At 28.6% G+C, this 25,569-nt stretch overlaps 2 protein-coding genes across 9 annotated transcripts; one reads left to right on the forward strand and one right to left on the reverse strand.

The window, feature by feature from the left end:
- The first annotated feature begins 1,965 nt into the window (after window positions 1-1,965).
- LOC116426560 (uncharacterized) lies at window positions 1,966-10,489 on the forward strand. 3 transcript variants are annotated; one of them, XR_012999137.1, is made up of 8 exons: window positions 1,966-2,165; window positions 3,447-3,621; window positions 4,208-4,325; window positions 4,396-4,540; window positions 4,649-4,736; window positions 4,905-5,271; window positions 5,553-9,811; window positions 10,342-10,489. XR_012999137.1 is itself a non-coding variant. In XM_076369895.1 (8 exons), the coding sequence occupies exons 1-8, from the start codon at window positions 2,105-2,107 to the stop codon at window positions 10,344-10,346; spliced, it is 4,647 nt and encodes a 1,548-aa protein (XP_076226010.1). In that variant the 5' UTR covers window positions 1,966-2,104; the 3' UTR covers window positions 10,347-10,468. The 3 variants fall into 3 exon arrangements, 1 of the variants encoding a protein (XP_076226010.1); XM_076369895.1 differs by having other exon boundaries at window positions 5,553-9,240; window positions 10,342-10,468; XR_012999138.1 differs by lacking the exon at window positions 1,966-2,165 and adding an exon at window positions 2,773-2,899.
- LOC116426620 (uncharacterized) lies at window positions 10,029-25,020 on the reverse strand. Of its 6 annotated transcripts, XR_012999136.1 has the most exons (9): window positions 24,463-25,020; window positions 23,331-23,444; window positions 23,198-23,246; window positions 22,959-23,076; window positions 22,624-22,768; window positions 22,296-22,383; window positions 21,832-22,201; window positions 17,065-21,755; window positions 10,029-16,834 (listed from the first exon to the last, which is right to left on the reverse strand). XR_012999136.1 is itself a non-coding variant. In XM_076369893.1 (8 exons), the coding sequence occupies exons 2-8, from the start codon at window positions 23,422-23,424 to the stop codon at window positions 16,791-16,793; spliced, it is 4,770 nt and encodes a 1,589-aa protein (XP_076226008.1). In that variant the 5' UTR covers window positions 23,425-23,444; window positions 24,463-25,019; the 3' UTR covers window positions 10,029-16,790. The 6 variants fall into 6 exon arrangements, 1 of the variants encoding a protein (XP_076226008.1); XR_012999134.1 differs by having other exon boundaries at window positions 23,198-23,444; window positions 24,831-25,020; XR_012999133.1 differs by having other exon boundaries at window positions 23,198-23,444; window positions 24,467-25,020.
- Between the last annotated feature and the right edge of the window lie 549 nt (window positions 25,021-25,569).

Below are 25,569 nucleotides of genomic sequence, written 5' to 3' on the forward strand. Positions count from 1 at the left end.
TTAAAATGTTAAATATGATAAGAATATTTTATTTAATTTACCAATACATACAGTTTCGTGAAAATTTGTGAGAGTGTTAGTAAAAGAAAATATTCTTTCCTGTTCGTGATTTATAGATTAGAATTTCACTCTCGAGATTAGGTTTCATGTAAATAACTGGCAGCTCAAGTTAACTGTTAGAAACTAACAATAAGTTAGATAAAGACTTTCAAAAGCTAGTTCACAATGATTCCAGATGTGGCCATGATGTAGAAGTGTTATGCTATATGAATTTCTATAAATATATGCGCATTGTTTTTTAATTATAATGTCTTGAATTTTTCTTTATTTATTCTTAACTATTCTTAACTGTATCGCTACGAAGAGATTTTATTGCCGGTCTACTGCTTTTGCACAAGACATTTAAACAGCAACTTAACAACTAACTGCAAACGAACATTTGCCACTGCATTATATTAAGCAAATTATTTATTTCTCGTTTAAATTATTAACAATTGATATACTGGAAAACACGTAGATGTAAATGCTTAAATAACTTTGCAAGTAACGATTTCAATAAAAATTCATTCGAATGAATGTTAAGTGCTTCAAAGGAAATTACATAGTACAGTACACCAAATTCTTTCTATCAATTGTAGCTTAGAATTATCACGAGTAAAATATATTTAGTGATGTCTATTGAATTGATCATTAAGAATGAATTATTGCTCCAAATAACTAAATATGTAAATTTCTTAGAATCTTAATGATCAATCTGTATCAGCATTTTGCTACATACTTGAAAAGTTAATAAAATGTTTTGTGAAAGTACATATGATACGTATTAATTAGAGAAAGTAGCTACTGACAAGATTTTCGTATTCGGGAAAAATCAACAATTATCACACTCGATAACTCGTTTATTTAGGTTTCGTTGATTCGAAAGGTACTTACCGTAAGCATCATTCACACTGTGCATTTCCAGAAATTGTCAATAGGTTAAAATAGTCGGAAAATGAAATGCACATGTATTCATGAAAAAATAGATATTTCAAATTTTAAGGACACGATTGTAAACATTGAATAATATTATTTTCAATTTATAACAGAAAAACAAGCTTTTGCAGATACTTGCTGGACCTGTACCAAAGTTTCTGTCGAGCAAGTTAAAAATTAAGTGCTTTTAAAAAAAATAAGAAACCAACTTTTATGTGGATTATAATTATTAGTTTTTTCATCTTATACAGTTATAAAAGAAATTAAATCTGTATTTTACATTTTATTCTTATAATTAGGTTTGATTATCGATTATTTATTTACATATATTTTTTTCGCATTACTGTCCTCACCTCTCTATCAGCCGCCTGTAAATCAGACTCGAAAGGCAGACACCGGGTCAGTTATGACCCATGCTAAAATGTTCGTAATATGTTACTTTGAAAATAATTTCTTTACAAAAATTTATTTTTGACGAAAGGATAAAGATTCAAGAGTAGATGTCTTAACTTTTTCCCAAACGAATGAAATTTTCATCGCTGAAGTATAAATAACGATGCATACTTTGAAATAAAGCATTCTGTAGATAATGCGCGGTATACTATGCTAGATGCAAGCACAATAAGATGTCTACAAAATTCCAAAAATTCACCCCAGACGCAACGATTCGAAGTACGCACAATATGTACCTCAAAATAGTCTAACCAAAACTCGCACAGTAAATCGTAATAATTACATAAAAACTGTAGCATGAGGTAAAAACAACCTGGAGTTTACCGGGTGCATCGTTGCTGGAACATTCACCGATAAATTCTTAAGTATCAAATATAATATCCAATATTAACTTCTGTACAAATTAGTGGCCAAATGGGAAACGTAGAATATCTTTAATAGTACGATATAGGTACACTCTCACCCCTGATATGGAAGAGCTTGGTAACAGTAGGGACGCGCTCTCGCGGCGGCTGCATCAAACCCCATTGTCAATATGGCCGTTGACGAAAGATCGCAGTATGTAGTGAGACGCGGTCGCGATAGTCTGTTCATCGGTCTCTTAATATGAAGTACGCTACACCAGGGAAAAACGTTTGTACGTAATACGTAATAATTCATTGTAAATCCGACCAAAATGAATCGTGTCCTCGAGGAACGAAGAAATTATATGCAGAGCGAAAATGCTCTAACACAAGGTACGTGATCAAATCTCGCGTTTATATGTTTTCCCTTAACATTAGTTCGACTGTTTACGAATATGTCGGAGTAGAACCACGCTAGCCATCTCGCACAGCTTCCTCAACCCGCGTTCGATCGATTTCTTGTTACATTTATTAGCATTGACATTTAGCTAATGCCAACCGAACCCGTAAAAATGTAAAACAGACTTCTCAAACGATATATGATGCGTTTTTAACGCAAATTCTCCGTGAAAAGTCACCTTCCTACCCCTACGAGCGTCTCCTCTTCACGAGGCTGGTACTTTAACCCTCATCCACTCGATGCCGGGTTACTTTTGATTTGTCTTTTACATATTTGTTTACGTATAGTCAAATAATCAATTGCACAAAGTATTTCATTCTGCTGAGGGTAATAAATCTCATTCTTTTTCTTTTTTCTTGTGTTAAATATTACAGATAATGGTTAAAGAAAAATATTTTTTGAAAATTTATTAACTTCTTTTTGAATAAATAGTTTGTATTCATATCGTTGGAAATATTCCATTAATGGTATAATAAAATATAATTTTAATAAAAAGAATAATTTCTAAATATATTTTACGAAGATTGAAGTAGTTGACCTCCCGCGTCACTGTTTAATGGTTCGCCATTCCGAGGGTTAATTTATTTGGTAACAAATTTCAGCCGATCGACGCGAGTTTAATTTATCAATCACTACATTTATCCTTCGTTAGTTTTAATGAAATTCTGTACGTATCAAATAAAAACTGTAGATAGTCAAAATTTGAAGTGTTTAATATACTAATTGCTTCGTATGAAACCACGACAAAAGTGTACGAAGTGAGATTTATTTGATAAGATCAACAAGACGAAATCAGTGTACAAAAATAAGAATTACATGATAGAAATGCGATCAGACTGATTTATAGTAATAATTATAATATATTAATTTTTTGTGACAGGTGATATTTATTTATCACATTGCATTTCATCAATTTCTGATACCCTTAAGTGCTATTTTTATTAAAGAATGTGACCCAAAGTTGAGGACCTTTGCATAAATTGTATTTTTGAGTAGTACATTTATACTTTTTACCACTAATATGATGCTATTATTTTTAAAAAATTGTATTACTACATATAAATTAAAAAAATGTATTTCAACCTTGCTTTCTGACTTAAATAACATATTATAAATTACATCTAATGTAATATTTTACAATTATACAAAAATGTGAACTGTCATTATTTTCATAGAAATATATTTAAAATAAAAAGACATTTGTCATTATATAGATACCAAAAAGGAAATGGTTCATATTGATGGGAAGCTCAAATTAAACAATGACGAGTCAAAATCATTAATTGCTGACTTATTTCCTTGGATGTTAGAATTTAGAAAAATGTGCAGATGTATACATGCAGAGAAAAGTATGACATCATTAACAAAACTTATGGAATTTTATGCAAGGTAACATTTATAATATTATACGTTTATTTTAATTATTGAATTTTTAGTTCACCAGTAACATTTTATTTGGGAACTGGTATAATTGTTAAGAAGATTTTGTATTCTTAGAAATTCCAGCTACAACTATATTTAAAATTATCATTATTGAATGATAGAATATTATGACATTAGTTTTATACAATATTTAATATACAGTATCAGTTGAAAATTTAATATTATCAAATGATAATTATAATCAGTAATAATTATACATAAAATTATTTACTCTTTACCTTTAAAACTTACAATAATTCATGGTAAATTACTCTGAATAATGTTCGCTATCTCTGTATAGACTAATAAATAAATTTTCTTTTGTAATTTTTTCTTGATTTTGTTTGGAATAAATGTATAGCTTAGCTAAGACGCTAGAATTATCTTTTATAAAAGTAAAGTCACATTTTTTACGTTTTATAATTAAAATATAAATCCATTATATAATAGTAAGTACTATCGTAATGTGAATGAAAATTTTGTTTATTATTGGACAAATAATTTACATCAGTATTAAATTACTAAGTTACTTTAGTATGAAATTTTTTTACAGAAATGTAAGTATTAGTGTAAATGAATGTTATACAAGGCCTTTAAGAGCTGCAAAATTAAAGGATTCTATTAGTGAGACTCTACTGTTATTTATGTACATATATCGTGAGGTTTCTGAGGTAAGCAAAATTCTTTTCCAAATTTGAAAGCTGTTACTTCTCTATTTAATAATGAAACTTCACCTTTTAGGATTGCAATAGATCTATTTATTTAAATAATATGTCAGATTTATTAGCATTGTACATAGACATGGAACTGAAAGCATCAAGAAAAAGTAAAGAGGAACATGAGAAAATTAGCGCAAGGCTCACTTCTTGTCTTTACGTTTATCTAGGTATGATTGGCTGTATATAATTATAGTGTAATTAACTTATTTATGTATGTAATACTGTGTATATACACAGAAGCTAATTCTATTTTTAACAGAACATATTTCTTACAGAACATTCCACGCAATATTTACTCGATACATTAATGAAAATACAATTCATGTGTCGTAATTATCATCATATTTTAGATCCAATAATAACGTAAGTAATGAAATATGTATATAATCAATAAAACTTATTTTCTAGTTCACATTACATGTACTATTTGTCCTTTTTTATCAATTTACCTTTTTTGCTATTAAAATTATCTATATTTAAATATTTTTCTTGAAATTATATTTATTTTATTATATATGATATTTTTCTTAGGAAAATTATGAAAAATATTCCTATGCATCCAGAATCAAGTACTATGTATCTTCGTTATTTTCTTGTTTATCGTTTATGGAGAAAAATAAATGAAGATGTAGCTGTAAGAAATCGGATAACGGCTGCTGCGATTGTATCTCTGGGGCCAGTGCCATCTACATTCTCACCATGTACATTAGAAGATGTATTGCCAAAAGTGCCAAAGAGTCAATCAAATTCTACGAAAACTCTGTTACAGCATAAATTTGACATTAAAAGACATTGTGAACTCTTTGTACAATATTGCAAAGAAAAGGAAGGAGGTATATGCCAGAAGGACGGACCTGCAACTTCCATTGATTCGTCCAGTAGAGTTAATTCACAAACGGTATTTACTTATTTATTTTCCTATTTCTTTCTCAAATTTGCTTCAAATAAACTTCTTATTAAACTGCAGATCTTTACGCAAACTGATATTTCTGTTAATGACAAAAATGAAGTATATATTTTGTAAAAAATTTCATTGTGTTAAAATTAATAGTGTTATTACATTTTATTAATGTTTTTATTGCAGTGCATTTTACAAAGGTTAATGATATTTATATTACCTTCGTGAATGTAATATTATTTTATAATGACAAAATTAATCAACTTTATATTTATTTTTAGCCGGAAGATAGTGCTTGTAAAGATACAGAGTATATAGAAAGTAATGTAAATTCAATTATAGTAGATAAGAATAAGCATAATGAATCTATTTCTTTGCTAAAAACTTTTAAATCTATAAATTTGGAAGAACAAAGTAGTTTTAAATGTTTAGAAACTTTTTCGAATAATATTTCTACAAAGCTTACTATCCCTAAAACAATTAAATTGAATAAAAATCGTTTGCGCAGGAATTGTAAAAAGTCCAATGAAATTGTAATTATAGATTTGACTAGTGATACAGTATTTGAAAAATGCATAAAAAGAAGAAAATCTAGAAAACTACCATGGTTGGAGGAGGCTAAAAAGAGAATCGACCTGAAGATTGCAAAAGCATCACATAAAACAAGAGATCAGAAGAAAAGCAAAGAAGAGAATATTGATGACACACATTCATCCAACAGTTCAAGACCAGTCAATCGCCAGTTGGAAGATATATCACAATTAATACATACATCAGAAGATGCCAGTTTAAGACATAATTTAAGTACTTGTTGGACAGTGGATACTAAAAATACTGAGAGTAAATTAGAAATTGAGAATAAATTAATAGATTATACAGAAAATGTGAAAAAATCAACTCACATTGAAATTGATTCTAAGAAAACAAATGTTCAGACGTCTTGCCCAATGCCATTACTCCAAAATGAGAGTAATTTTTCAACACAAAAAACATTGAATTCCACTGTCAATGATAATTACATGAATGATTGCATAATCTCAAAAACCGAAAGTAATGAGAAGGAAAACGATAGAAATAACGAACAAACTGTGATCAAGCGATTGATGGAAACAAACATTTTCTCAGAGCCTGATACACATGAAAGAGCTGAAAGTTTCAAAATAGTCTGTGATTTAGGAACAGAATGCCCAAGTGTAAATAGTACTGCGATATGTACTCGGTACAATCCCAAAGATAATGCTGTTAATTCTAATTGTTCTAATCTTAATATAAATAATGATAGAGTAACTGAAAGGGTAATATCGTCAATAATAATGGCAGAAACCGCCTCGAAAAATAAAACTGCAATTGAACAAACTTGTACGCCTAACTTTTTCTATAATACGATTAATTCCGAAGGACAAAGTGAAGAATTGTTTGCACCTCAAGAAACCGATAAACGTGAAATGATTTGTACCGAAGTGATAGAAGACGTTTCTAAAAACTTTCTTGCAGAAGGTTTCTTACAAGATAATGAACAACAGGAGTCACTACCAGCATCCACACAGAATTCAAGTATACAAGGTAAATTTGAATTGCAAACTGAAATAAAATCACCAAAATGTACAAATGAAGTGGGCTATATGAAAAAGGAGGAGTTTTGTGAACAAACAGCATTAGAAATTTGTGATTACAATGAAGTGAAGTGTATAAGAGAAGATAAAACAAGTGTCGTTAATATCAGAGAATCTATTTTCGGATCTTATTCTACGGATAAGAAAGATATTTCTAATAAAGTTAACATAACATGCCCAAATACAAGTTTTAGCGAGTCCATAAAAAGTGTAACAAATGACAAGTATGATCATAGTCTTGATAAGACAGATGTTCCTAGTGATTCCGATTTATCATTGGAAATAACACCAAAAAAGGAGTCTAACAAGTTATACAGAAAAGTGGAAGATAAACAAATGTGTGGCACTGTTCAGAATGAATATGTTGTTCAAGACCCTAATCTGCAAGACAATATCGATGGTCTTTCTCTGTTAGCCAGTGTTTCACAACACATACCACATTTGAAGCCAGAAACTGAAATGAAGTGTGACCAAATCAAGGTGAAAGATTATGCTTCTTTGAGGTACACCTGCTGCAGTCAGATCACCAATGATGAAACTGAAAATGATTCATCAAATCTTGTCTCTCAGTTACTTGAAAATCCATCTACAGAGATCATTAACAGAATTGTGGGCGTTTATCCTGAAGACTCATTAAACAAGGTAGCTTTTCATGTAGAAGTGACGTCGAATGACACAGAGACTGAGAATGCTAACAGAGGATTGTATAATAATTTAGCACCTGTGGAAAACAACATACAAACCACAAAAGAAAATACTAATGTTATACTGAATGGAGAGACTGTGGTATTGCTACAGAAGTCGCCAAACAGCAATTTGTATATTATAAATAAAGCAGTAGAGAACTCGAAGGATCACAATGACGAAGACATTAGCAGACTGAAGGACAAGAATTGGATATCATCTACAGAAGAATGTGGTTCATTTGAAGCAATTACTTCGGTAGATCATGTGTCATATAACTTAGAACTAACTGCGTATAACAAAGAACTACAGTATCAGGAGAGCAAGTGTTCAATGGGGCGAGGAATTAAGGTGGAACTAGAAGAAAACAGTTTCTCGGATAGCAAGTTGTATACTAAGAAAGTAGCTACAGATATGATTTCTGTTAATTCATCAATGTATCAAGACGTGAACATAACCAGCAAATCACTGGACAAATTAAAATCTTCCAAATCAAGTTTATCATTGAGACAAAATATTAAGCAGGAGTTAAGTATATCCAATCATTGTGCAATTTCAGGGTGTAACAGTATTCATTCGCATCCTCACGAAGTGGATAGTTCTCAATTACATATTCCTGTAACTCATCCAACAACTTTGCCACCTATTTACGGAAACTGCGCTAGTAGTGCAGACTTGTGTGTGTCATGTCATAATCATTGCAGCTCAGTGTCATGTGGTTTACAAATCAACACCAATAGTTCGCTTCATTCGCATGCGAAATCGAGTAGTCCATGCGGGCGATCGCATTGTTCGTGTCTGAACTGTACATACGATATCGTCACACGTTATAGACAATGCATTCATCCAGCCACGGACACTCACGTATCTTGCATTGAAAGTAGTTCGTATTTTCTGCCGACGCATTCGTCGGTGCAAAATTCCACCGTCCAGGAACATGACAGAACGAAAAGCGAAGTGGTTATGAACAAATTGTACGACGATCAATTGTTCTGTAAAATAGAGAAAAGTCTGCCCCAAAGTAGCCAATTAGACAAGCTAGAGGTGCAGCGCGATCCAGAGAAGGTGTTTAAAAAGGACTCCGATAATATGTTACCTTTGAAAAAGAGATTAAAAGCGCATGCCATGGCATACACAGAAATGGCAATTAAGGCCGAAAAGGTAGACAATTATCCGGCTGTACCCATGATGTCGATAGCAGCTTTGGAAGCATTGGATAATACTCAAAAACGGTCTGTTCAAATGGTTAAATCTGAGTACGAATTGTCTCCAGGGAAGAAAGATCATCATGATGGATATTGCAATTCAAATTTAGTGCGGAGGGATTACTATAAAGACTTACACGTGTCTGGTACACATCAGAATCACGCAAAGGAAAGCATGAGAAAGCTGGAACGTCAATTTCGATCAACTAATGATCAGTCTAATGCAGTGTATCAAGAGACTTGCCTTCAAAGATCATTTAAAACACCAGCGCAACGGAAAGAAATTAATATATTGAATGGAATGCCATTGAAAAGAATGAGTACTCAGTCTATAGAACAGGAAGAAGAAACATTAAAAAAAATTAAGAAAACACAGTCGCCTCTACGACAAACAAGAAGCTCAAAAAGAAACGTTCCTAAAGTTAATTATTCTTACACCGATGTTGATCCAGAATGGAATCCGTCCGGTGAGTCGAAACGCAAACGTAAAAAGACTAGTCGATGATCAATACCTCTTCATTACGAAGATTCATTAACGTAGGGAGTGCTTTGAACATAGACGAAGAAGTATACATTACCCTGTAAAATTGTGGCATTGTATAAAGTGTAAATAATAATATAGATGAAGTAAATTGTTTTTTGAAAATACTGGATACTTATATCCAGCACAACATCCGAAGATTAACCAGTGAAAATTTGCCGAAAAATTACAGAATCTCGACATGGAAGATATGACAAATATTTTGTTAGTTATAGTGAGATAAATGCAAAAAGGGATAGACAAGTCTTTACTCTTCATAGTGTATTCTATATAGAACTACACAGTATTACATACAATTTTGTTCTATTTCTATTAGTAGTACTTAAGTTTAGTCACAGCTACTTTTATTTAAACTAAACAACTTATCATGTTTCATAAAACTGTTAAATTTTTTTTTACATATATCATAACATAAAAAATAATTTTGTACATACTTACGTACATAGAAAGTAAGAATAATTGCACACTGAAGTTATTACGTTACTCTCATACTTAAGGTAAGGTAATTCACTCTTTGAATATAAAGATGATGAAATAAAAACTTTAACTTAATAATAACTTTTTGTTAAGTTAAAAAATGGTAACACTTATGTAAATATTTAACATAAAATTATATGTTTAGGACGCATTCATATAAGTCAATGTTTAGGACAAGAATATATCATAAATTTACAAACAAATAGGATAAAATAATTTGAATTATATTAATAGACGTATACAAAAATAAAATTTAATTTATTGACAAAAAATGTATAAGTAAAATCTAAAAGGTTGACATAATTTTCAATTAATATTAGTTTGTTCATAAGTAATTGCATATATAACTTTTGTGAGTCAAATCAGTTTAGAAATTAATTTTAAAACAAATAATTGTCTTAAGATTTATTTCTGCAAACATATTTTCAGGAGTTATAAATTGACTTATTTCAAATAGTATCAATTACCTATACATATATGTTATATATTGTAGCCTAAAATGTATAAGGAGTGTCTTTATCAATTTTATTAACAATATTTTACATTACAGGTTAATTATTTCCTCACCTTTGAATACTTCAGAAGAGCATTTAACTCAGGAGAATGTGGTGTCAATAACTTGCCAAATCACATAAGAGTAATTGAATCGCTATACAACAGCAGAAGTAACAAGAAACACCAACTACTTTCAATTTTATATAATATATCTCTTTACATATAACAGTACCAATTGTTATAAATACACATATAAATATCAAAATGCAGGTAGTGTGACTAGTCATTGGTTTTTAATTTAAATGGAAACTTTGACAGAAGAAAAAATACGGCGAAATAATATACAGTAAAGAACTTCAGATTAAAGTTAAATATTATGTAGAATTAAAGTACCTACTTTAGATTGTATAGATATCAAAACGATAGAGCTTCGTCCCAAGAAAAGTCATTTGATACGACACCCGAATTTATAGCGCCTTCGCATAATTTATGCTTCAAAAGTTAGACATATATTTTTAAAAATTATTCACTTATTTTTTTCCAATCGTGGAAATGGAATATGCCTCACTGTACAAATTCTAAGCGAAAGAAGGATAGGTGAAATCTTTTTTAAATCTTTGTGAAGTAATCGTAAACTAAAAATTAGAGCTACTGCTCAAGGAAATCAATGACTTAATTTTTATTCACTGCAATCATTCTTGTAAGTAGACACATTTTTAAATAGTAAATAATACTGAATTCAATAATATTGCCTGTAAAGTAGTATCCTGATTTAAATATAATTGTTATGGTTTAGTCATAAAATATAACACCATTTACATATTTTTAGTGCCATATTCCTGTATATGATATTACGTCTGTGATTATTAACTAACATTAAACTAATGTTTAACCATATTCAACATCAGTTATACATAACTATATTTTGTTGTACAAAAAAGGACTGTTTAACTTAATATGTCACTGTAAACACAATGAAATACATATTGTTTTCACATGGCATAGTAAGTATCAAAAAAGGGTCATAAAGAAATTATATTACTTCGTGGCGAATCTCATTTTCGTATAAATAGTACATTTTTTTCAATTATAAAACCTGTTGATAGTTTTAAATCTCGCGCTTGGTTAGAAAAAAACTTATTATATACATTAAGAAATTATTTATTAATTTTCAAGAAAACAAGTCTGATAGTTTTAAGTTTGACATAAATCAATTTTTATTTTAACATTGTCAATGATCAAAAAATTGCTAAATAATTCCATGTGTTTTTGTAGAACAGGTATAGAATGGTTCATGAACAAAACTATACTGTATATTCGTTAAGAAAAGTCTGATATCTGAAATTTTTAATTCAATGTAATAATATTATGTCTGTTATTCCATTCATTCATGTTCATGAAAAAAAATTGAGTACTGTGTATGTGTAAAATGTTTTTGTCATAATGACGAATAAACCTATGTATTTACCTATGTTTGTAAACTATATGCATCGTCTGATGCACAGATTGGATTTATTGAAAAAACTGATATTAACATGCAAACATATTTACCTCGAGTTTACATCCCCAGCGTAAATATTTTACGTTTACGATAGGATTAGACATAGTCATTTCTAACAGGGTAATTATTCCAATATTTTTTTCATGCCCTTTTTAATATATAATTTTTATATTTAATCGTTTTCAGTTTGAATATGTGAAAACATAGCTCTACGACATTTTTATTTGATTTATAATAATACCTGATTGTATGATTCAATATATTATGTAAAATGTATTTTTAATATACTTATTTTACATGTTCATAAAAATATACTTGGATCCTTTACTATTAATCAGTTTTTTCCTCTTTAATAGAATTTTCCATGCTTTTTACATAGTATAATTTAATAGTATTACACACTACTTTTGTTCGATAAAAATATAGAAATTATATAATTATATTTTATGTGTATACATTAAAATATTTATATTTTTTTTATATTTAACTAGACTTGTATAAAAGAAAGTAAAACTATAAGCTCTAAAGAAATTTTAATTTTAGATTTAATGATATGTAAATACATATATAACATTTTATGTATAATAACTGTAAATGTATTTATATTCATGCACATTAAAATAACTTAATAACAATTTATAGACAAGACACTAATAACGTAATAAGGTATTATTTTCTTAAAATATACTTGAAAAGGTAAACAATATTCTAAAATAATATTGCATGATTCTACATAATTTTATCAAATTGAACATTTTTAAACGTCAGTTGAAATGTTCAATATTTAATGTATTGGAGGAAAGAGAAAAACTATACAGCTACAGTTTTTTTAAAAAGAAGAATTTTATTCTTTTGTTCAGTCTCATTTTATATTATGAGTTATCCAATGTAGCATCGCATTTTATGGAAGTTATAAAGATTATGTAAAATTATGAACCTTTTGACTGGTATTTAATGTATACAAAATGGTAATATGAGTAGTAGTATCTACATTCTTCTTTTTCACAGATGGTTATTTAAATATAATGGCACATACTTCATTTGTATATAAACTCATATTATGCTGTTAATTTCGTATTTACATATCTCAATCTTTGGAAAATTAATGGCTACGAAGTTATTTGATTCAGGTAAAATATGTTTCAAACTGTACCATTTCTTAACTATACTTGAACATACATTTTTAAGCGCTTTGGTTGTACAATTCTATAAATATTTGATATAGTAAAACGAGTTCAATAACTTAAATATACATATACGGATATTTTACTAAGTAATTGACCGAATTAAAAGTTTCTCTAATGCATTATTTCATTCGGAATATTATCGGTTAATTACAGTATGGAAATTTTTATTATCACAAAATCGTTTTAAACAATTTGTACATATAATGAATGCATAACATTATGAAAAGGGGAATATAATTTGAGTAGAAAGTAAGTTAACAGCGTTTCAAACATGGTGTCTATTATCATTGAAAATTTCGGACTTATATTTACTGCTCTATACAATAATATATGTTCAACATCCTCCAACTCATTTACATGTTTATATTAAAATTGTAATCAATTGCTTGTTTTAATCTTTTAGAACAATTTAATGAAAGTGTTAACTTACTTTCGGAGATAGTTTTATAATTTATGAAACACCCGTTTTTCTATATTTTACATACTACCTTAATAATATTATATTAGTTATAGTACTTTTCTGTATAAATAGTAGCTCGGGAATGTTCAATGATTAATTTTTAGGTAATACAATAAAAAAATTCATATATGAAAGATACACTTTTATGATAAAGCAATACTGTATTTAATTATTTAAAAAATTTTTCTGTTGTTTTTTCTTTCAAACGAAGAAACTTACATTATCGTAATTATGAACTATTAGTATTCAAGTCTGTTTTTGTTAATTAAGATGCTATTTGCATATACAACATAAAAATAATGAAATATAACACAGTTCTTTTTGGTGATAGTAAGCTCAGACATTAATACATTATTTCTGTGAGATAAAATGTGTTGTAAATTTTTTGTATAATATTTCACCATACAACTTCCTAGTAATATAATGTTTAAAAAATACGTCAAGAGAGAAACAGATTTTTGTACAATGTACTTGTCAAAACTCTATATATATCCACTTAAAATAAGTGATGGTTCATAAATAAATTTTCCTTTGTGCAACATAAATAAATCGTATTCTATGCAACATTTACATCTAATGACTTTTTAATGCATGTTTTTTTTTAAACAAGCAATTTTTATACTGTTACAATCTTTTTTAAATCCAGTTCATAAATGCTTTAACGAGAATATAGTTTTCTACAAAATACAAATGACTATTCATTTCATTATACTTCTGTCATTGTTCGCTGATGCCAGAATGCAAAATAGTGTTTAATACGCTTCTATACGAATTATAGGTGAATAACCTTTTCCTGGTTCAATTTCAAGTTAATACTGTCTATTTTTGACAACATATTAAATCTTAAAGAACATTCACGATCTAGATCACTTTGTTACTTCTCAATCATAGTAAAAAAATAATAGACTGAATAAATAAGTTATACTTTAATCCATACAATAATTAAGTTTATGAATAAATTATATTTATAAGTAATACGTTAATTGAGTGGAATGTTACATGAATGTAGTTCAGTACTATCAAAGTTAAAATTATTAATGAAATTATCAACATTACGGAAATCTTAGTTGAATACCATTAATAATTAAAAATAGCAGTATTTAGTCCACTTAAATAGTATTTACAAACGTAAGGTACACATGTTCGACTAATCGTTTTTTTAAGCGCTAAAAATTAAATTATTTTAGTTTTAGCATCAGTGTGAAATTATGCACTATTTTATATTTGATTATTAAACTGAAAATAATATTTATTTTACAATTATTGTTTCTATAAATATATTTGCCGAAAAAAATGATTAAAAGATTGAATAATGTCTGTTTAAGAGAACAGAAGAACAATTCCATTAGTAGTATAAATTTTTCTATATTATTTGTTTTACTTTTATGTTTTTGAAAAATTAGTGCACAGTTTCATAGTTTCAGCTATTAACATTTCACAAAAACATAATACTTTTTTCTTTTCTTGTCATTATTACTCTTTTCTCATTACTTACAAAATGAAGTTAAGAGTTTATAAGGTACGCTGTAAAAATAGTAATTATTTCAAACAGAATGAAAGATTACTTTTTCAATGTCATCAGATAAAATTTTTTAATTTTTTGTAATCTCACCATATAAAGTGAATTTGAACAAACAATACAGTACTACTCCTTTCTATAAATAATTATCCATAAAATTCTAATAATTTATTTCATTTTAAAAATAATTTCTAAACTGTCTGTGTTTTCACAAATAATATTGTATTTTCTGAATATATAATAAGTAATACTTTTTGAGCAAAGCCTAAAATATAATACTTGAAGTTAACATTATCAAATGGTAATTATTTCATATACTAATTAAAAACTTAAACCCTCAGACTATTTGCATAATACTTGGCAGTTTAATGCACTTTCTCCGCTTTGTCATGCAATTAAAATTAATTTTAAAAAACTATTTTGCAATGGTTTTAACATACATTATTCTTTAAAAATATGTATTGTATTCAGTCTAAAATAAATATGAATAATAAAGTACAGCCTTCTGTATAAAATTACAAAAAAAAATTCGGATGCTTAAAAATTTGTTTAGTTATTCTTGTAATTTGCACTATTTGAAATCTATTAATAATCAGACAAAATAACAACTATAACTAAAGAGTAAGAATATAATTAAGGAAAATTGTGACGAGATCGTTTACGTGTTTTAATTTTTAACCTTATGTTCAATTTATAAACTTTATATTCAAAATCATTACTTCTGTTATTTACATCTATATACAGTTTTTAAATGATAATTTTAAAAAGGATTTGAAACATTTAAAACAATCAAGTATATAGCATCTAGGTAATTATACTTCCTGTTCAAAAATTGTACTCTAGAAAATAAACTTCTTAAGTAGTTATGCTTATTTACAATAACTTTGCACTGAAAATAGAGTATTTTTGCAAGAGCAATAACCTGTTCATTAAACATTCTTTGGAAGTAATACATTATCAAAGAACATATTAATACTTTTAAGTATAATTTATAGTACAGCTGCAAAGACAGTTCCATTTTCAATTTTAATCAAGCCCACATATTATTATGTGCTCCTAAATTTCAAATAAATTAATATTAATTATATGTTTATACAAAAATCTCTGATCTACATTTTAATTCATGACTATAAAAAATAATACTTTCAAACATATTAAAACATACTAAATTGTAATATATATATGAAATAGAATAAGTAATATTTAGTATAAATATTTCTCTCTTTTAAAATTCATTTTATATATAAATATACACAATGAACGTTTATGGAAATTGAAAAATAAGTTTCATAATCACGATATCAGCAATGAAAGCATGATCATGATTGCAGATTTTATATCAAATTTATGTTAGAAATAGTAGAACTCATAAAGATGGAATGGATACATTACAATTCTGCAAATCCTATTTTGTAACCACGATAAAAATACGAAATCAAATTTCATGATTATAAAATTGTAAGTAATTATCATAATCGTTTATGTAGTCAGAATTTATCGTATAAAACAGTATTGTACATAAGAGATTCGGAGTATATATGGCTTTTTGCACAAATGTCACTATCTGTAAGCAGTACAGATTTAAAAGTTTATCACACATATCGCTATACTAGTAACAATTCTTGACATCTTTGAAAATTAAAAATTCATCTTACAATGAAAAATCTGCATATACATTTACACAATGTTTCCTTTGCAGTAACTCTCACTTGTATAAAGTTCAGAAAACTTTATACATATTTATTCGCAAATACATTTAAAACACTTACTCATAAGTTAAAACACTCGTTAACAAGTGCATAAACCTTATTTTAGAAACATTGTACATGTTTCAAGTTTACTCACGTATCATATTTTTCCTTCCATTTGTATATATTAAACCTGCAAAAAAGTTTTATTCTTTAATTTACAAACAGTATGTTATATTTTAAAATAATAATTTCATATTAAAGAAGAACATGTATGAATTGAAATATGTCGTCATAAATTTCAAAGAAGAGAAACCTTTCCTATTGAAACTATTTAAAGAACATTATATTTTTCATATTTCATTTTCAAATTTTATACATTTTATATCTTTCTACTGTAAAATTATTTTAAAGTGAACTTACCTGATTAGATATATTTTTCAGGACAGTAATATAATTTCTCTCAAAACTGTATTGAATACATACAGAATATCATTTTGAACAGTGACGCACTATGTCATAGGACAGACAAATTGTTTACCTCAGATTTGTTACTTATCGTTTTACGTAACATTATTTTCTTTTTGTATTGTACAAAATAATGTGTATTCTTCATTTTTATTACAATTGCACTTTTAGTTGTAAACTTATTTCTCATTTCATTTTTAATAATATTGTTAATGTAATGTTGGTGCACGAATGAGTTTTATGTCGTCTACAGAGATATTTAACACTTGCACATTAGGATAATCACAATGTATAATAAACTTTGACATTTCCAGACTATACTCTTATCTTCTGATACTAATATACTTCTATGGACTTTAGCAAGTAAATAGATTTAATATTATGCAACCATATGCATGTGATAATTTTTAAGTCTTGCACGGAGTTACAAATAACAACTTTGAGGTAAGCATATATCTACTAAAAGGATGTTTACTTACAGTCCAACATTTCTATAAATGAATACCATATTGCCAATTTTTGACTTATTTGAATGTTAGTAGCATTATAATTTTTAAATATAAATATCAGTCTTAAACTGCAAGTATAAAATAGTTATAAGGCACTTAAAATAATGAAATAGTATCTTCCAGTTGATGTGATATGATCTATTTGATGATGTGCCTTAATTAATCTTCTATGGAGATATTTGAAATTATTGATAATTTGCTTGTATGTATTATATTAAGCTTCTCGTGAAGCTTCTCGTTTACGTAAAAAAGTAAATCATACTTTTGAATTTAAATAATATAATATAATAAAAAACTTTAGAATAATACTAATTTACATTTGAAAGAGAGAAAAGTAGGCACAATCAAAATAAATTTACCTTTCTTTACAGCAGCATAATGTTTTTTTTGTATTCCTTTTTGACTTTCAGAACAAACAGTAGTAGTTGTTTCTACATTTGGGGAGTACTTAGAAGTCAATTTCTTCTTCTTCAAAGGTGTTTCTTCATCTACCAATGCAACTATTTCGTTTTTAACATATCTCGATGATTGTGCATTTATATTTCGCAATGTCCATTTAATACCAGACTTAATGAAAATATTATTTGAAGTTTCAGTTACACATTTATCTGTTGGAACATTTACTTCGGTAACGTCTGTATCAATTTTCATATCCTTTTTAGAGAATTTGAAATGAGTTTTGTTTCTTGGTAGATGCTGTTTTTCCATACATTTAAATATAATTGAATCTTCCCAGTTGTCATCTTCCATGGTGCATTGAAAATCTTCCAGGTTGGAATCTTCCTTGAAGATAGCGTTTATCGTAGAGTCCCCATGATAATTTAATAAGATTTGTTTTTTCCGTGATAACATGTTCTTTGGTTGTTGAATACCTACACAATTGTTTATTTTCAATTTCAATTGCTTATATACGTTTCTAGGTGCATATACAGCCTGTGGTGATTTCTGATGATACGACTTTTTAAATGGAGATAATGACGCTTTGCGCGTGCTTTGAACATCCTGATGACTCATGGGATTAATAACATTAAATTGCAAACATCTTAAGTTCAATTCATCTTGATTGGGTTGAACAACAGATAAAATCAATTCTTCTCCTTCTTCTTCTTCTTCTTCTTCTTCATCTTCTTCTTCTTCTTCTTCTTCTTCTTCTTCTTCTTCTTCTACTTCTTCTTCTTCTTCTACTTCTTCTTCTTCTTCTTCTTCTTCTTCTTCTTCTTCTTCTTCTTCTTCTTCTTCTACTCCATCTTCTTCTTCTTCTTTTTTCTCTTTTTTTATCCTTTCTTGGAGATGATTTTGTTTTTCTTTCCGGCTGTGTTGCACATTCTCTTGAACATTTCTTTTTTCCCAAAAATGTCCATATTCCAAATCCTCACACAGTGAATCTATGACATTATTAGGTGGTACTAACTCAGTGGAAGACAATGATACACATCCTGGGAGTTCCTTTATCAAAAGAGGATTTGATCCAAGTTCCACGCAAACATGCTTATGCGATGATGAAAACTCATCTTGTCGACTTTCAGAATTTGCTAATACATTTGATGGAATATCATTGGAAATACACGTTTCACGCAAAACAGTATTTAATGTATTGGCAAGAGGTTGGACTTGATTAGTAACATCCTCCTTCTGATAAATGTAACATTTTTCAAATACAGTATCAATATTAAGTTTATCAACAGGACTAGAAAGACTGCATATAGGGAATGATTCCTTTAGATCAGATGATTTATTATCTGAAACGATCGAAGTAATTGACTGATCCGAAAAAGATACATTTCTGTTCTGTGGTAACATATTTTCCTCATTACTTCTTTCAGTTGTAATCATTTCTTGAGAGTGCGAATTAATGATTTTAGATAAGTTTTCTTTTTTAGGGCTTTTTTTAATTAATCGTGGATTAACTGTTTGCACGTTAGAGTACATAAAATCGTTTGGTAGGGAATTCATATTTGTTAATTCAATGTCCAGTAGCGAATTTAGTATTCCAGTAATTCCAAGACTATTTTCAGGTAATGGTGTTACAGAATATTTTGTATCTGACATGGTATATTTATCTTCCTTGTCTTTTGAATATGTGTCTTCAGTTTGCAAAAAAAATTCGGTGATGCAGTTCATATTATTCGAGTTATCGTAGCTAATAGGCGACATTAACGAAGATTGTGACTCTTCTAAAATCTCTTGTTTATCTCCCATAGTTATATGACCATTTAGAATACTGTCTAAAATATCAATGCTTTCAAATTCCTCCACAGATTGTGTTTTCGTTATATCATTTTTTTGTAACGGGCTTTGTGACATAGTTTCAGAGTGTACATTTTCATTAAGAGACTCAGCAGTTTTTATATCATATGGAAAATATTCACCGACAAGTGTTTCATTATTTGCTATTACAGAAGACTTACATTCATTTACTATTTCCGATTGATCCATTATAGTTTCAAATATTCCAATATTTTCTCCTTTCACAAGCTGCTCAAATTCAGATTTTATGTGACTATAAACAAACTCATCCGACAATTTATTCCCAGAGAAGGTAAAATGATTCTTTTCACGAAAATGTGTGTCTTTTGGTTGAGACATTGAAACCGTACAATTTTTACAGCTTGTTGACTCACATTTCAGTTCACTTAACATTGTATTAGTTCCTTGATTATCCCACCTGTGAGAATCTTTACAATTACACACATTTAACATTTCTTTTATTCCATGCAACTCTAGCAGTTTATTTAATTTTTCCGAACTCATTAGATTGGTATTTTGCGATGAACCCATTGACGATTTTGCACTCTGATCCCTAGTAACTGTAGTTGAAACGGCACATACATCAGCTTTGTCTAAACATTCTAATCGTTGTTTCTCCGCGTGTACAGTCATAATATGTTCACTGATACGATTCAGAACATCCATACATTTATCCAAATCACTTAGCATGCAAATGATATTTTTATCACAAATTGACGATTTCTTGTTAGCGACATTGTCATTGACTACAGCTTGCAGTGTATTTTCGCTTTTCGCTGTATTAACTATATTGTAATTATGACAGATGAAAGGTTTCACTTCAACTTTCTTCATAGAACACATGCATTCGTGAATATCACAAAGTTTCTGTTTTACAGTTTCTGAAATTTGCGAACAAGCGCTCAACGATCTAAAGTCATGCGAACGGCAATCATTTTGTACACAAACCGACTCATTTTGATAGTAAAGGTCATCGGTTATTGTCACATTACAATCTGTACTTGTTGGTAATTCTTGTTTTATGCATTGTGTGTTTATAATTCTATCTTGGCACTCGTTTGACTGTATGGAACTGTTTGGCTGAGAAAATGTTTCTTCCTGAATATTTATCTCTGTAGATTCATTTGTAGTACTCTTACATAAAAATGTATGTTCAGAAGACATATTTTGCTCTCTATTTTCTCTAAATAGATTCAATATGGCTTTTGGTTCTTTAATATTCTGTCCTACAGCATTTAAAAATTTTAGTAAAGATAATATCCTGTTATGTTGTATATCATTCTGTTTTAGCAGTAAAGTACAGATATCACACTGATTATGTTGAAACGCGCATTTTAATTCTTTATTTTTTTTATTATGAATGTAATTATGCGCGCATTGAGAACTCGTATGAATATCATTTTGGAACAATTCTTGTTTCTCTAATGTATAGCTTTCTGTACTTTCACTAACTTTATTGTCTGAAATTGGTAAATATTCTAAGTGGTTTTTGACCACAGACTTTTCAAAATTCTCTGTGCTGTGGACATCTGCAATTTCCACCTCATTCCTATATTTTAACTCGACAATCGGCTTTTGTACATTATATTTTTTCTTCATCATTTTTAACCACTCTAATTTCCTTTTACATTTCTTTTTCTTCTTCTGGTCTTCATCTAATTCAAACGATTCGTTTTCTTCAGTTAAATCAATTAATATAATTTCTCCAGATTTCAGTTTTGATGGTTTTTTAACTTTTTTGAATTTATTTCTTCTCTTCATAGAAAAAGTTTGATCAACAGATTTATTGTAGTCTATAATATTTTGGAAACACTTATTTGTTTTACTTTTATTCAATTCAAAATTCATGTTACATTCCTGCATAGCATTTATATTGCATGATGAAATAATCTAAAAATATGAAAAATTAAATGTATTAAACATAAGATTGTCCATTAATATATCATAACTACTGGTAGAAGATTACCTGCGATCGTTGAAAGTTATTAGATTCAGAATTTTTTATTAAGGGAGAATTCTTCAACTGAATAGATAATGAGTCTTCAAATGCTAAAAAATTACTGCATGCTGTTTTTAAATCAAATACGTTTGGTTGTAGTAACCAAAGTGTTTCGTTCTCATGTCCTATAGGAGGTTTTGGTATAATCTTTAATAAGTCATCACGCATTTTTGGTAATTGTGGACCTAGGATCGTTAAAGCCATCTTATTCACTTCTTTCATTTCTTCAACATTTTCCTTTGATCTTTTCCAGATTTTTAACATAAGCAAATATCTGACATATTCTATATCTGTCCATGTTTCTTTCAGATTTCTTTTCAAACACTTAAAACTTTTCCTAACATAATAAAATAGCAATATGAAATTTTTTATGGAACAAATTCTTCATCCAAATTAATTGTTTCTAATAAAAAAATTAATTGTTTACGTACATGATTATAGGTTCACATATTTTGATAGATCTTTTAGTACTATGTTTAAGTTTAAGTAGTACTCTGAAGATATGCTTCTCTGAATTATCTGAAATAAAATTTAATATTACATAAAAGTACTATTTATTTACAACTAAAAAGCATTTATGTTATATCTATATATTAAATGCTACACAATTTTCATATATCTTATTTACAGGATTGAAATAATGTTTTTATTGTACAATGATAAAAATTATAAAGTATCAATATCACTAATTATCAGTAGATCCCACAAAATACTGACAAGTAACATGTTTTTTATTACTTACAACTTATATCAACTTACTTAAGTATATCCACAATGCAGAAAATAGTTTTGCAACTATTGAAGTAGAATCTTTAGTATTTCTAAAAGTCTTAAGTTCCATGTCTACATATATACTTAACAATGCTGACATTGCATTTAAGTATGAATCACAATCATCTACAAACTATAAAATAATTAATTAGTAAATGTTTTATAGCTTCTTACATTTACATTTTAAATTATTTTTACATTTTATATACTTATAAATTACTAGTAATACTGCAGCGGATGGATGCATTCTCTGATTTTTCCTCTGACACTGTTTCTAATGATGAATGCGACCATCTGTTACAGTATTACCCTATTTTTAATACCTCTTTAATATCATTCCAATAGAGATGAAAAAATGTTAAGGTACTACTTATATGACTTTTTAATTTCATTGTATCAAATGCTTTTCCACAGTGCGTGTTTATACTGGTTACAATATTTCTGAAACAGGCGATTACAATTTACTTGCTTTTTAAACATAAATAAAATTTTTTATTAATTAATTATGATTGAAAAAAATCTTATACAGAATTTAATTCTAAATAAAAAGTGATTAACTTACTGTATATAAAGAGAAAGTAAGTGTTCTAACACCTGAGAACTTCTACTTCCTACGCATGAAGACATCATTTTATTGAATTTAATAAGCCATGGAAATACATCATCCGAAGATTTAATTTCCAAAGATAAACTACCTAGAAATTCTTGACTTTTATAATTTTCCGATATATCAATGAAACCACTGTGTATCTGGTCCAAGTTTATTCTGTTTCCATTACTCATTGTCATTTCGTTACTATAAAACTTCTCTAAAATATATAAAAATCACAATTATATCTAATCATCTTTAGCTACAAAATTTTATGAAAGATATAAAATATTTTGAACACTCAAACTGAAAATATGTGCATAATTAATTTTTATCTTACAGTAAATTTTTAAATAGATGCAATCAGTTAAAAACAAAGAAAAGTCATTATCTGTTCCATTTAAATTTCTACATGAATTTGTAAATAGATAAATATAATTCGTTATTTTATTGTTAGTATAAGAAACAGTATTAGAGTTGTTTATGGTCTCCTACTTTATATCTCATTAATTTCTTTATATCTATTGGGTATAAAAAATATACCTAATAATTTAATGCTACTGTTTTATTTACATTCATTTCTTGGATACATCATATTATTGCACAAGCTAACTTTATATTAAAAAATAATTTAATTGTCTACTACTTCATCAAATTTCTATTTCTACTTCATCTGTTATATCCTGTACTATTTAATAATTATTAATATGGATTAAGATTTTTTCCCTTTCTTATAAAAAGAAAAAACATTAGCACTAACATGAATATGTTATTCAAAAATTAATCGTTTAAGTTGTCGCTTCAATGCAGTGTTACAAAAAGATTTTAAACAAATTAATATTCTTGACAAAGGTTAAGCCAAATATTAAATGTTTCAAATTATCAAGCTGCAGTATCCAATACAAACTCACATGCAAATTAATGAGAAAATTTTTTTAAATCCTTTACAATTTAAACTGCTAAACCTGCTACTATTTTTCAGTTGTGTGAACTATGAGGATACATGCCTACATCATTCTATGTATGCACATGTATATATAAACATGACATATACGTCTAAACAATTGTTTCTTATTTTCAAATATCGAAAATATATATATATGCATATACACGTATTACAAGTATTAGTTTTATTTCAACAATTGTATTATAGCAATACATTTGTTTAGTGCTATATATGCAAAACAGCATTAAACGTAAAAGGGGAGGGGAGAAAAGGAGAAGAAAGCGATCATTACCTACTCTTCGTCCGACAAATCCCCAGTGTAGCGCACCATTCGCGCGAAAGATAACAAAATCAGATCAGATGAACAACAATCGTATGCATGCTGACATAACATTTAAGTAGAGAAAGCTTGTTCATAATGCGTGTGTCAGTGCACGGGGTACGTCACACAGAAATTCTGGAGCAACGACAGTCAACAACGAGAGTGCGCAAGTTTCCCCCGATTCGAACTTGTTTTCGGAAGCGTATCGAAAACGCAGAGGCACCGAACTTCCCCCCCACTTTCTTGCGTCTCTCTGTGTTGTGTATTGTGTATTACTACTACATGCCCGCGAACAAAACGAAACTAAACGAACGCGGCCGTCACCCTTTTCGAATTACCGTCCTCATCGCTCTGGTTTCTCTCGCGTTTATAATACCGCACAGCCGCCGCACGATTATTTCACTGCGAGTTGTGTCGTCTGCTGTCGGTGTATTCGGAACTTACACAACAATTTACTTCGAAGATTCAGACGGACACGATGCTTCGCGTCAACGCTACGCTAACGCCGTCGTGAACGTAGCGCTTCGAGGCATACGACGGATATACGATCACAGGTACGGCTGTAGCGTTTCAGGAACCCTGTAATTCTGTAAAGAAAACACGGAAGAATTCCGAAAAATTTCAAATGTTATAACAAATGTATGAGTCTGATTTGAAACATTTCTAGATGCATATGTACACATGCATGTACACTAATTAATATTAAGGGCGTATTCGAAGAAACACCTTAGCATGCGTTACGAAAAGTAGCACCTATTATTTGTTTTGCGAAAATTATCACTTTGCACATTTTGGCGAAAAGCCGTATGTCTTGATTTTGATTTTGAAAAGTAGAATGGTTTCATTTATCCCAACGAAGAGTAGCATACGCTTTTGTGCGGCGAAAGTATTCAGTGTTTGCTGCGAAAAGTAACGCGGTTTACTTTTAACCGCGAAAATTAGTGTTTAATAAAGATTTGGTAAAACTTTATTGTAAAATTTCTAATTTAAAAATAAAATGCCCATTTATACGTTTACATGTTTGTATGTGTAATTAGCAAATTCCATGTATCAGAATCGAATATGTGACAAGAATTC

Source organism: Nomia melanderi, chromosome 8 (genome assembly GCF_051020985.1).
Source record: "Nomia melanderi isolate GNS246 chromosome 8, iyNomMela1, whole genome shotgun sequence".
In the NCBI taxonomy this organism is placed as follows: domain Eukaryota; kingdom Metazoa; phylum Arthropoda; class Insecta; order Hymenoptera; family Halictidae; genus Nomia; species Nomia melanderi.